At 43.0% G+C, this 13,973-nt stretch overlaps 1 protein-coding gene across 1 annotated transcript; it reads left to right on the top strand.

The window, feature by feature from the left end:
* Positions 1–151: 151 nt before the first annotated feature.
* On the top strand, positions 152–13,613 carry man2b1 (mannosidase, alpha, class 2B, member 1). The gene is made up of 23 exons (XM_071503827.1): positions 152–271; positions 533–635; positions 2,027–2,200; positions 2,301–2,494; positions 3,172–3,304; positions 3,510–3,655; positions 3,843–4,042; positions 4,147–4,267; positions 4,400–4,478; positions 4,845–4,954; positions 5,209–5,316; positions 5,601–5,717; positions 6,208–6,390; positions 6,475–6,572; positions 6,693–6,813; positions 7,247–7,365; positions 8,060–8,161; positions 8,912–8,999; positions 9,239–9,319; positions 9,454–9,678; positions 10,786–10,935; positions 11,100–11,202; positions 12,853–13,613. The coding sequence occupies exons 1-23, from the start codon at positions 161–163 to the stop codon at positions 12,954–12,956; spliced, it is 2,970 nt and encodes a 989-aa protein (XP_071359928.1). The 5' UTR covers positions 152–160; the 3' UTR covers positions 12,957–13,613.
* Positions 13,614–13,973: the final 360 nt, after the last annotated feature.

Here is a 13,973-nt window from a genome sequence, read left to right as displayed (position 1 = left end):
AATATTTGTAGATGTTTTGGGACCGTCCTCCTGAGCGGTGCTGCCTGAGAGTCTGAGCGGAGGGAATAAACGCCCCCTTCACCACAGCTGGTTTCGTGCTGTCACATGACCCTTTCAAAATAAACAGAAGTCATATGATTTGCGGTTTCATTTTTCCAACATGGCGGCCGGGACGCTGCAGCTGGCTGTCGCTCTCCTGTCGCTCCTCGGTGGAGCTTTAAGCTTCCCCCTCGGACAGGAAACCAAACACACAGCAACATGTGGATACGAGGTTTGTCATTTTATGGATGAAATTTACTAATTATCATCAATATTCAGTCAAATCTGAGGACTTCCTGTCTCCAGCGTCGGTTGCTTTCAGTTTCTCTCATCCATCTTTGTGCTCTGTGAGGAACTGAGACCAACAATAAACTATTCACTGCCTCTTTGTGTGTGTGTGTGTGTGTGTGTGTGTGTGTGTGTGTGTGTGTGTGTGTGTGTGTGTGTGTGTGTGTGTGTGTGTGTGTGTGTGTGTGTGTGTGTGTTTCTGCAGTCATGTCATGCCACCAAACCCAACATGCTGAATGTCCACCTGGTCCCTCACACACATGATGATGTTGGCTGGCTCAAGACCGTGGACCAGTACTACTATGGAGGTCAGTCCACACACACACACACACACACACACACACACACACACACACAAGCTTCCTTCCTGTCTCTTCTCACACATACAGATAATCTCATATATGTGTGTTCTTCCACTATTATATACATCTTTAGTAATTATCTGGTAATATTTGGTAATATTATTGATGAATTGTTGATTAGTGCCCTGCTGATAGCGCCACAGCTGATAGTGGCTCATGTGAGCAGCAGTGTAGGTGTTGCTGCACATTTGTGGTCCTGTTAAGTGTCTTTGTGTTTGTGGTGTAATGTCATTTTACACATTTAATATAAAATGGTAAATCTGGGCCATAATTAACTTACAGGATTTTACTATTATCATTAATACTGGTAATTATATGTGTTGTTAGTTGGAGACTTTACATACAGGCCTGACTTTAAGACGCACAGGCCAGAAAAACATTACAATATGAAGAGGACAAAGTCCTACATTGATGTCCGTCCACAGTCTGTAGTTATAAATTGACCATCGTTACCACCTCATCTCCTAAATATCTCAATCAGCCTGTCACAGAAATATTTAAAGTTTTGACTGATTGAATCCTCTTATATTTTATGGTGACTTTTATTTTGATTAAATCTTCCAGCATGTTATAAAATGGCCCTGACACATGCTTTCGGTCAGTGGTCTTCCTCACCTGTAAACACCCACATAACATTTTTATAGTTTTACTGTTGTCGGGTGATGAGTTTGCAGATTTCAGCATCATGTGTCTTTTTATAGTGAGAGCGGCCGTGTTTTCTGCAGGTGACCATCATCTGTTTCTGACCTCTGTGTGTTATTTTATGTGTAGTTGTGTGAGCAGAGTTTAGATTCACTCTACAGGAGTGGTTAGTCTTGTGAGGTGTGCATGACTGCATGTGGTTTTATGTAATCATACTGCTGTGCACACCTGAGGTTCTGAGCTGTATTGTTTAAAAAAATCTAGAATTGATGTAAAAAATAAATAAATTCATGTCTTTAAATTTTTGTAGCCGTGAAAAGATCTGTAATCTGCTGCAAATACAATTTATAGTATATTGAATTATATTTGCATTCATGTGAAGATATTAAACCTGTTTTGCAGTCGTTTTCTTGTCATTTTTCAATTAAAGTTCTTGGTTTTCACTGCAATTACTCATTTTTAACAGCTTTCTGATGCTGTGATTTTCAAATAGTAAATATAAGATATATTAAGACTCATTAACTGAAGCAGAATTTATTTATTTTTGTGCATCAGTGACAGTTGTGACTGATTTTTGTCAGATTTTTGACTTTGATTTTTGTCTTCAAACCGTGTGTGTGTGTGTGTGTGTGTGTGTGTGTGTGTGTGTGTGTGTGTGTGTGTGTGTGTGTGTGTGTGTGTGTGTGTGTGTGTAGACCGTAATGATATCCAGCACGCAGGGGTGCAGTACATCCTGGACTCGGTGGTGGATCAGCTCTTGAAGAACCCGGACAGGAGGTTCATCTACGTGGAGACGGCCTTCTTCTACCGCTGGTGGAAGCAGCAGAGCTCCGGCATGCAGCAGACGGTCAAACAGCTGGTAAATGAAGGTACGTGAGCCGACGCCGAACTGGTCCGTTCACACCAGAAGGGTTCAGTCCATCACCTGACTCCCCACTCCTCCCTGCTCCCCCCCCCACCTTCCTGCAGGGCGTCTGGAGTTTGTGAACGGAGGCTGGTGCATGAGTGACGAGGCCACTACTCACTACAGCGCCGTCATTGACCAGATGACCATGGGCCTGAGGTTCCTCAATGAGACGTTCGGGGCTTGTGGTCGTCCCCGAGTGGCCTGGCACATTGACCCCTTTGGCCACGCCCGTGAACACGCCTCCATGTTTGCACAGGTAGTTTAGACCAGAGCCAAAGGAGTCCTGTTTTCTGCTGAGGCTACGATTGTTAAAAGACAGAAAAAACTTGAGGATAATCAGAAATGTAAATAAATCAGAACCTGTAATTCTTTCCCTTTGAAAGCTAATGAATCTGTGTTGTATCCGTATAGATTGTTTGTAGGAGTTGTTTAATAGTTGTTTGTACTTGGGATCAAATAAAACGCAGGAAAATGTCACCAAAAAAAAAAAAGAGCCAAATTTAAGACAACAGATATTCAGTTACAGGTTTGAAAAAAAAGTAATTACATTTCATAAATGTTAATACTTTTATTAAATCATCTGTATTTGTCTGTTTCAAATACAGATGATTCTGTCTTATTTGTTTTTATTGCTTTTTTTTTTTGCTTTATATTATTATTATTATTATTATTATTATTAGTATTAGTATTATTATTTATAATTATTTTGTTAATTTTTGAAATTCATATGTTTTTTTATGTCATGTGTGTCCCAACAAATAAACCTTTATATTATATAATTAAAATAATGCTTAACAAGAGAAAAGCCAGCTTTTTGCCCATTTCCAGTCTTTGTGCTAAGCTAAGCTAACGAGCTAAGCTTCAGTTTTTAAAAACACGACACAGCTAAGTGCCCTCTTAAGTTTTACTCTTTACCCGTTTGTTTTGTTGCAGATGGGATACGACGGCTTCTTCTTCGGTCGTCTGGACTACCAGGACCGGACTCACAGGATGATACACAAGGAGCAGGAGCTTCTGTGGAGAGCCTCCGACAGCCTCACACCCCCCGTGGCTGACCTCTTCACCGGTAACAGAACTCCGACACATGCACAAATGCCGCTTCTCTTCCAGTCTTTAAAGACTCAGTTAATGTAAAAAAATATTTTATGGCCAGAAACTTCACAGGGAGAGAGACAGAGGATGTTTTTTTTTTTTTTTTTTTTTTTTTGTCATTTGGGTGAATTGATCCTTTAACCTTTGCCCCCACCGCCCACCCCTCCCCCATCCAACAGGGATCCTTCCCAACGGGTACAACCCTCCTGATGGCTTCTGCTGGGACCAGTCCTGTGATGACCCACCAATCAGAGACGACCCTGACCTGGAGGACTATAATGTTGATGATGTGGTGAACCGCTTTCTCGTCATCGCCAACAGTCAGGTTTGACACACACACACACACACACACACACACACACACACACACACACACACTTTTTTTGTTATTATAAGCTAAATTAATCAAATAAACTGAAGAAAAAAAAACGGACTTGTTTAATTTTGATATCCTGTATGTATCTTCAGCGACTTGTCAAAAGTAGACTCCTCACAGATTCCTCCTCCCTCAGGCCACGGTGTATAAGACCAATCACATCATCATGACCATGGGCTCAGACTTCCAGTATGAGAACGCCAACCTGTGGTACAAGAACCTGGACAAGCTGATCCACTACGTCAATGCCCTGCAGGCCAATGGCAGCAAAGTCAACGTGCTGTATTCCACCCCGTCCTGTTACCTCCAGGAGCTGCACCGAGCAAACCTCACCTGGTAGCGTGAGCTTTACACTGGCGCGTTGGTGCATGAATGTCAGGATTATTCGCAGACAGTGTCTCATGTATTTCTGCTCCCACTGTGACGTCTTTTCGATCCAGGTCTTTGAAGACAGACGACTTCTTCCCTTACGCAGACAGCGCTCATGACTTCTGGACCGGCTACTTCACCAGCCGACCGGCACTGAAACGTTATGAGAGGATCAGCAACAGCAACCTGCAGGTAGTTAACGTGGATTCATTCGTATTTCAAGCCCAAATCCATTTACATCCATCATGTGCATAAAAAGGTTCATTTACAGGAGGAAAACTTTGACGTGTAACCACAGTCTTTCATGTTTTCTTCATGTTTCAGACGTGTAACCAGCTGGAGGTGCTCGGGGGCCCGGCCTCCAGGAAGGGACCCTTTGGGGAAGGCGACAGCGAGACCATGAGTGAGATTTTTTAAATCTTTTTTTAATCTTTCTTTATCTTTCTTATATCTATTTTAAAATGTTTTATTTTTTATTTTTCTATGATTGTAAAACATTAATCCTGGATTCAGACCAGGATGGCGAGAAGACACAGTGTCTCCCCCTTGTGGTCATGTATATATCTCAGTGAGAAAAGATTCTTATGATAATAATATTAATGATGATAATAAAGTCTATTTATAGAGCATTTTTCCTGACAGAGTTACAAAGTGCTTTACAAATGAAATAACAGAAGAATCAGTTCACCTATCAACCCTCTGAATACTTTCACAAAAAGAAAAGTTTTCGATCTGATCGACAGCTCCTTGTTTGTGTTTTCACTGGCAGAGAAAGCCATGGCGGTGGCTCAGCACCACGACGCGGTGTCAGGCACAGAGAAGCAACATGTAGCCAACGACTACGCCAGGAGGCTGGCTAACGGCTGGCAGCACTGTCAGGTAATTCAAGCTTCACTTCACAACTTTGGGATTAAGAAAACTTCTACTTACTACTACTTACCCACCTAACTATCTGTCTACTATGCAATCCACCACATTTTCATTTTATGTTTGGTAGAAAGTATTTGGATCAGCTGCATCTTTACCTGAAATGTCTTGTTGTATTTTTTGTTATGTTCTCTTTATTTCCGCAGTTGTACAACAGTTGAGACATGACTGTGGAGTGTGAGCTCTAACTTCCATCTGTCTCTCAGGTTCTGGTCAGTAACAGTCTGGCTGCTCTGAGTGGCTCCTCTGCTGAGCGGATCTACTGTGACAACCTCAACATCAGCGTGTGTCCTCTCACCGAGTCCAGCAAGAAGGTGACTCACAATCCGTCTAACTGTTAAACTTGCTTTGTGGCCCCTATAAGGCAGGTCGGCCCCTCCACTGTCAGTAACACCCATGCAAACACAAACATACATCAGAATATATATTTTCCTTTCCTTTAACAAAAGTTTTTAAATAAAAGTCCACTTTGAATTGAATATAGCAGATGTTATAGCTGCATTAGATCCTCTGGAAACAGACATAACCTCATTAACATTAGCAGTTGTTGTTACTGGATGATGCTGAACGCCCACCCCTGTTTCTGTCTCCCTCTCAGTTCTCAGTCAACGTGTACAACCCTCTCGCTCGGCCCGTCACTTGGCCCGTCAGGCTGCCCGTCAATGGATCAGCATACACAGTATCTGATGCTACAGGCAAAGCTGTGGACTGTCAGGTGAGTGTGTAGATTTGCAAGTTCTCTGTGGACGATGCTGATTAGCCGCTGATCTGCACAGACTTTTTTTTTATTTGATAATGAGTCAGAGTGGATTATCCAGCTTTTATTGAAAGTATATTTCTTTTCATTCATATTTTAGGACAATACACATTTTGTAAGGGAGGAAGACAGGAGGTGGACGTTTTCCGTGTCCATATTGTAAATTATAATAACATTAAACAGTTAAACAGAACCTCTGAAACATTTGCTTTTCTCTGGCATGATTTCATTATGAAATCAGTTTAAAATATCAACATAAGATGTCAAACGTAAAGTGAAATAAGATCATAAGTTCTTCAATTTTTCATCAGTAATAATCATGATTAGTATTTTTGGTTGATTTCAGATTATCCTTTTCCCACAATCCTTCAGTCATTTGTTTTAAATATACACTAATTATAATAAATGAAGAAGACATAACCAGGTAACAGCTTCTCTGTTGTTCCAGGTGGTCCCGGTTTCCAAAGCCACTCGGGAGGTGAGGAGGAACCGGGGCTTCGCTGTCAACGAGCTGGTGTTCCAGGTTCAGGCTCCTCCTCTGGGCTACAGCACCTACTCTGTGTCCCTGCGTCAGGAGGGACCTCCACCCACCTCCACGCAGCACCGCACTCCCACAGTCCTCCAGAACAAGGTGTGTTTCATACACTTCCTTTTCATATCGCATGTTGGGAGATAAATACATAAAACTGAGTATGTGTGTGTCTGCGTGCTCCAGTTCCTACGAGTGACCTTTGACCCAGATACCGGCCTCTTGAGCAGCCTCAGCAACCTGGAGACCAAACAGAGCATCAAACTGACACAGAATTTCTACTGGTTAGTGTTTCTCAAAAAAAAAAAAAAAGACAACAAACGCACAACACATTGAACTGTTGGCAGTTCGCTTCCTGTCGCTTCGTTGTTAACGTGCGTGTTTGTGTGCGCTGCATGTTCCAGGTACAACGCCAGTGATGGCAACAACTCTCAGAGTATCCAGCCCTCAGGAGCCTACATCTTCAGGCCCAACTCGTCCACGCCCTTCATCATCAGCCAGACGGCCAAGACGGAGACGATCCAGGTACAGAGAGCAGCCCCCAGCCTCGCCTCCGTGCACCGACTCCTTACTCACATCTGTAAATGTTGGCTTAATTAAAAAAGGGACGAGTAATTGAGTTAATTATACAGATTTATTTCGACACCTGCTCATTCTGTTTATTTATGAATAACAGGCAGCTGTGCCACATCTGTCTGCATCAGATGTGACACGCCGAGATGCCTCCAGTCTGATAACTGGCACCAGTGTGTCGCAGATGTTACCCCTTCAATACACCTACACAGACTTTTTCAAACGTGCCTTAAATGTGGAAATTGCTGTGTAGACACTATGTGTTTGTGTTGTGTGTTAAGACTAGAGAGGCACTATAAAGAATGAGTGCTTACAATCCAGGTCATGCAACGATGAGAGAATGAGATCATCAGCAGTGTGAATACGATGATTGTTCCTGTTGTAGACGTCGGTGGTGCAAGAGGTGAGGCAGTGGTTTGCTCCCTGGGTGTCTCAGGTGGTTCGTCTCTACGCCGACAGCAGAGCTCTGGAGCTGGAGTGGACGGTTGGACCGCTGCCCATAGAGTGAGTGTTTGCTCATCACAGTATCACCACATACACCTCAGCAGATTTGTAGAAATTCCTGCACGTACGAGGCCTGGATGATGCACAAATTAAAAATCTTGATGCCAGAGGCAGAGGAATTCTGTTCTCGTGGTGTCCGTTTGTCCGTCTGTCCGTGTCAGGAACGCCTTGAGGGACTTTCTCTAAATTTGGCACAAACATTCACTTGGACTCTATGGATGAACTGATTAGAATTTGTTGGTCAGAGGTCAAAGGTCAAGGTCAATGTGACCTCACCATAACAACACTCACAATTTCATACACTAATTTGACACAATTTGACTCAAATGTCTATGATGATAAAATGAAGTGATGACATTTTATATCCAGAAGGTCAAAGCTCAACTTCACTGTGACATCATAATGTTCTGCAAAAACACAAACTCAGGAAGGGGAGATTCTGACCATATTTCCTGCAACTTTGCTGGTTGGCGGAGGGATACAACCGCCCGGCGGTGATTCTAGTTTTTTTTAACACATAATTATATTATTGTATTTTATGTTCCAGGTATAAGCGATGAACAGCAGTTCAAAGTTTTATTACTGACGTACAGAGTGCAGCAAGCAAAGCAGTGAAATGAGGGTTGGACTACATGTTTTAAAAGTTGGATTTCATGCTGTTTTCCCCTCTCTCTGTCTCTCTTTTCCCGAGCAGTGACAGCCTGGGGAAGGAGGTGATCACCCGTCTGGACACCAGCATTAAAACCTCAGAAATCTTCTACACCGACTCCAACGGCAGAGAGGTGCTGCAGAGAAAGTAAGACAGCTGCCTACAGGCTACAGCTAAACAACCTCACACTGACAGCTCAGAAAATGTTCAGCAGTCAGAGAAGAGGAGGGATCTGTCCTGTTTCCCTGAGCAAGACCAACATTTTGCAATGATCTGTTGGTTCTAGAGCCTCAGCATGGTTCACAAAAACAGGCTGGGAAATTATCTCGGGCATGTTTGTCAAGTCAGATCCGCTCAGAGGGCAAAGGTCATCTTGGTAGACCCCCATCACCCTCCCCATGTGGAGTTTGGACTCCTGCCATCAGGGAGGAGGAGGTCTACTTTTCCTAGGAGCCAAATCAAACAGATATTTGAAGTCATTTTTTCCTATCAGCTGTCACATCTTACTGCAACTTATGATGAAATCTACTGTATGTTAATGGATTGTGTCTCTATTTATTGTATTATTCTATTTATGAGGTGTAATAGTTGTGTTGACTACTGTTGCAAACCAAATTTCCCCTCAGGCACAATAAAGACTTTATAATCTAATCTAAGAATATCTGAGACTCACTCACACCCAGAGCCTGAGCCAGATGTTCAGTGTTTTAAAGTGAGTTAACCCACAAAAACATCTGCCTGTCAAGTGACAGAACGTAGATTGTTTGAATGGTTTTCTTAATTCATGTGACACCAGCAGTGAAGCCATCATCCTCAAAGTATTTTTGAGATTGAAATTGTTCTAGTGTCCATCAGGACGAACATGGTCAGTGTCACTGTTTGTTATTTTCCCCACAGGAAAGACTTCAGGCCCACATGGAACCTGAAGCAGTCGGAGCCCATTGCTGGAAACTACTACCCCATCAACTCCCGCGCATACATCAAGGTGTGTGTGTGTCTGTGTCTGTGTCTGTGTGTGTGTATGTGTGTGTGTGTGAGAGAGAGAGAGAGAAGAGTGTTTATAAAGTTTCTGCCACAGAAACAGTTCAAGGAAAATATTGTGTGGATTTTAAATGATCTTGTATCATCTTTCTTCTGGAGGTTTTTGTGTGTTCATCTGTTTGTTTGTGTGTCTACAGTTTCCAGTTTCTTTGTTCTCATCCTTGTTGTTTGTGTGGTTTTCAGGATGATGTGGACCAACTCACCGTGGTGACTGATCGCTCTCAGGGAGGAGGAAGCATCCACAACGGCTCTTTGGAGATCATGGTGAGACACACACACACTGCAGGCTAATCCTCTGTGTTCAGGTATTTAACCTGGATCAGACCAAACAACAACACTGACACACACTCCACTAACTTTAACACACACACACTGAACTCCACCCTCCTCTCCCTCAGCTCCACCGCCGGCTGCTGTACGATGACGTCCGCGGCGTTGGCGAGCCTCTCAACGAGACCTCCCACATCTTCCCAGAGGGGCTGGTGGTCCGCGGCCGCCTCCTGCTCTCCCTCAACCCCCCGCCCGTTGCTGCGGACGCACACCGCCCCCTGGCGCAGGAGGTGGTGCTGCAGCCGTTGCTGACGTTCACTGATGGAGATCTGAGCCTGAACACCCAACTGGAGGTGAGTGAGGAGGGGGGAGCAGAAGAAATAGACTTTTAGCTACAACACACGTCATCAGGCAACAACATCCGGGGCCATGATGGAGGTCAAGTTAGTTTCAGTAAAGTCTTTAATAGTGGAGGTTAAAGTGCAAACTCTGCAGAGCTAAAGCAATCAATTAATTGAAATGCACACAGCCTGTATTCAGAAACTGAGCCTTAAAACCAGCCGTCAGGACTTCTGGAACTTTGTGATGTCACAACAAAGCAGTCACTACTCTCAGCCACGCCCCAAGCCCCGCCCACCTGGACCCACCATCCGACCTTGCAGGATTTGGTTTCTCTGAGTGTTTAGTCTACTATATAATTATTAGATCACCCAGGAAAACTGTCAGCCAATCAGAAGAGAGGCTCAGATCCTCTCTTCTGATTGGCTGACTGACCTGTTGTTACTAGAGCTCCAGAGAGAAGCCTGAGAGAGGAGATGTAAAACTACACTGAGATGGTTTTTGGTTGTTAAAACCACGGATATATCTTCTGATGGAGATCAACACTTAACACACAAATAAAACATAAAAATATGGGACTTTAATATCAGTCAGTTGTGTCCCTAAACTCTTCTAGTAATTTGTGAGACAAGCTTGAGCTGCAGGCTGCCTCTAATAAAAACAAGAGTTACGGTTATTTAGGTTCAGGATTGAGGAGAGGTTTGGGTCATTGAACTTTACTGTGACCTGGATTGTAGACAGTAAAGACAGTATCTAAGAGCGACTGCTGCCCGTTTGACTCGCTGTGTCTACTTGACCCTTTCTCTTCAGGTTTAAACCCATTTCTCTCCTGTTGTGCACATATTTGCATTTTCAGACTCTCAGGAGAACAGGGCTCATCTGTGTTGTTTTAAGCTCTAGTTGTGCTGATGTTTTTCCTGTAATTAGAGACATACTGTACTCTTACTGATCATTCGAAAATTAATGAGCAAAATAGAGAAGATTTGACCACAGTATACCTGCAGGTCTGCTGTAAATGACCAGGCTGAGTCAGGGCGAGTTTTAAATGTTTTTATGTAGTTGATTGTGTCAGTGAACCAACTGGCCTGTGTGGATAAAGTCAGTTGTGTGTGTGTCTGTAGTTCTCAGGTCTTCAGGCTGCGCTGCCCCCTAATGTCCACCTCCTGACACTGACGCAGTGGGACAAAGAGTCGGTGCTGCTGCGACTGGAGCATCAGTTCCAGAGCTGGGAGAGCAAAGTGAACTCACAACCAGTGACCGTCAACCTGCAGGTGAGACACCCTCCTGACACCCGGACGAGACTACAGCTGAAATGATTATGTTATTAATGAATGAAAGTAGATTTGGATATATAATTGACTGGTTAAGTTAAACAAAGCAAATATTTGTTATTCTTATTCTAACTAATTGTGTCAACCTTTTTCTGTCTGTGTAGAAGCTGTTCTCCACTCTGGAGGTGCTGGGCGTGTCTGAGCTGAACCTGTCAGCCAATCAGTGGAAAGACGAGATGATACGTTTCCACTGGAAGCCACAGACAGGTACAGGACACCCACACCTGTCGTTTACTTGATTACACAGGCAGAAATTCAGTTTTGTCTGAGGGAACACACAAATACAGATGATCCAAAGCTTCCTGCTGTAGATGTCAGTCCAGAGCATCACTGGTGGAGCTGGGATCAGACGTCAGTACCTGTTTTGGTACAGACAGAAGTGTCGCAGTATCACCAAATAAGACCAGATACTTTAGATTTTAATTTTAAAGGCATTATCTTCAACTTTTGCTATTGCTACATAGCTAACGTTAGCATTAACCATTTACTTTCCAGTCTAGAAGAAACGTTGTGAGTTCAGCATCAAACTTGTCTTTTTTTCTACTGAAGTTAGCATGCTAACCAGTTAGCCCCGGCCCATCTCATCACTTTCCGATAGCGACTCGCTGCTGCCTCCAGTCTGCCCTGAAGACGTAGCGCTGCTCAGATGTTGTATTATAACCTCATGTTTTGTAAACGCAATGATAACTGAAGCTCTTGTCAATCACCACCACCCCCCACTCCTGACAAGAAACCACTTTCGGCATTAGAGAAAATATACAAATAGCCCCTTTAAATTTATTTTCTACAATTTTATTTACTGGAGGTTGTTCCATTGTTTGTTTTATGACCGAAAGGCTTTTGGTATTAAAACCAGTACCAGGTGTTAAATAAAAACATTACTGAGGCCTACACCAGAGCAAAATAAATACAATACAATAATTATACAAAAAGAAAGAAATCTCTTTGTAATACAAGTAGATGATAAATTCAAAAACATGGGGAAAATTAAAATTTGAATAATTCATGGGTATCTGCCAGTTACAGTTTTAGACCATTTTGTCCAGTAGGTGGCACTAGAGGGGAGCTGGACTGGAAATGGAAAATGGAAATGTATCCTCTGTGGAGCCTGAATGTGCTCAGTAGATTTCTTAATAATGAGAGATCAGGTGATTTAAATTGTTCTAGTGTACAAGTGGAAATTTTGCTGCCAGAGGAACAATCGGTGGTGTCACCAGAACAACGTTGGTTTCATCCTCTGGAGATGATGAATGTCAGCTGTACGTTTCAGGACCATCTGTCCAGTTTTTTACTGGTTTTTGACCTTGACTTCTAATATGGAGGAGAAAAAGAGACAAAGACTGAATCTTTGTTTTGTAAATTAGTCAAAATGTTGGAGACTCTGTGTCATCTACCAGCGGCCGGGCAGTTCAGCAGCTTCCTGCCAGTCCCCGATGATCCTCCTGGCTTCTGGCTGAGGGTTGTGTTCGTAGACTGAAGAGAGGAGGGTGAAAACAGAAATCCACCGATGCCTTTTAATTCTGTGAGGGTGGTAATCACTGCACCATTACAGTCAACTGAACTGTAAAGACTATCTCCCTGCAGGGACTCATTAAACAGGCTGTGTAATATAATGAGTCATAAATGCATTGTTATGGTTCATAGCTTTATTAGTAAACTGCAGGGTGTTTTAGCAGCTCTTCATTTTGTTAGTCAGTTCAGTTCATCTGTTTTCACTTTACCTGCAGCTGTTGTTGAGTTTATCTTTTTGTGAGGCGTCCGTGTTTTCTGAAAAAGCTGAACACAGCGTTGGATATTTGGAGAAATAATGAGCTTCTTCCTGGTCATTCTTAAATGTTGTTTATCTTGTTTTTTCAGATAACGATCCCCTGCTAAAGACGTTCGAGGACCCCTCCACATGGGAGGTGACCTTGAGGCCGATGGAGATCCGAACCTTCCTGCTCAGGGTCAGCCGCAGATAGCCAATCACACGCTTCAGGTTTTTGCGAGAAGTCACAAATGAATAAGTGATGCAGTTTGAATCAAATTAAGTTTCTGTGGCCTCCTGCTTGGGTTTGATTCCACCAAGCGAGGACTGTTGTTGTAAACTGACTAAACACTTGAGGAAGGATGAAAAGGGTTTCTCGTTACAAAGAGAGGCTGTGTTCGTACCGCTGGCAGGTGGATTTTGAACACAGGGATAGACAACACTGCCCACGATGCTAAATCAGATCAGCGCTGTGGCCTGACATACTGGGATTCTACAGACATTTCAAGATCCAGTTTGTTCAACTTTTACCAAGGAGATTTAAAGATGTTTTTAGAAACCCAAGCTGCGTTCAGAGCCACTCAATGTCTTAACATGTTTCTCAATGGGGGCATCTGTACAGTATTTGCTGAAGATGCCTTTTTATTTAGTGCAGACACATCAAAAACCGACAAGTGACAATACAACTAAATCCCTCCGAAACTGACCCTGGAACAATTTAACTCTATGAACTGGTGCCAACATGTGCCGTCTGCCTGATGTGTGAAATAAGTGTTACTTTTCTACTTCTGACAATGTATGTATATACACTTTGAAAATGATTTTATACTGGTAATCAAGCAGCTCATAATAAAATACATCACTTAATTTATTACTTGTTGTTACTTGTGTGTTAATGTTACAAACGCTGTGCCACAAACATACTGAGGCAGGTTTTAACTGGATGTTGAAGTGACGTTGCTTGAGACGTTGTTTTTTTTTCTAAGAGTTTGGATTTTTGTAGTCACCCTTAACTGCAACTGCAAATCTGCAATGAGGACATTTTAAATATTAAAGGTCCATGTGATTTATCTGAAGTTTTGCTATCCAAGTGGGCGGGGCTTGGGGCATGGCTGAGAGCAGTGACTGCTTTGTTGTGACATCACAAAGTTCCAGAAGTCCTGACGGCTGGTTTTAAGGCTCAGTTTCTGAATACAGGCTGTGTGCATTTCTCTGTGGACTGAGGCTTTGA

The sequence above is a fragment of the Trachinotus anak genome, unplaced genomic scaffold (assembly GCF_046630095.1).
Source record: "Trachinotus anak isolate AG129_WGS33_773 ecotype Australia unplaced genomic scaffold, CSIRO_AGI_Tana_v1 ptg000019l, whole genome shotgun sequence".
In the NCBI taxonomy this organism is placed as follows: domain Eukaryota; kingdom Metazoa; phylum Chordata; class Actinopteri; order Carangiformes; family Carangidae; genus Trachinotus; species Trachinotus anak.
This window is presented reverse-complemented; position numbering and strand designations above follow the sequence as displayed.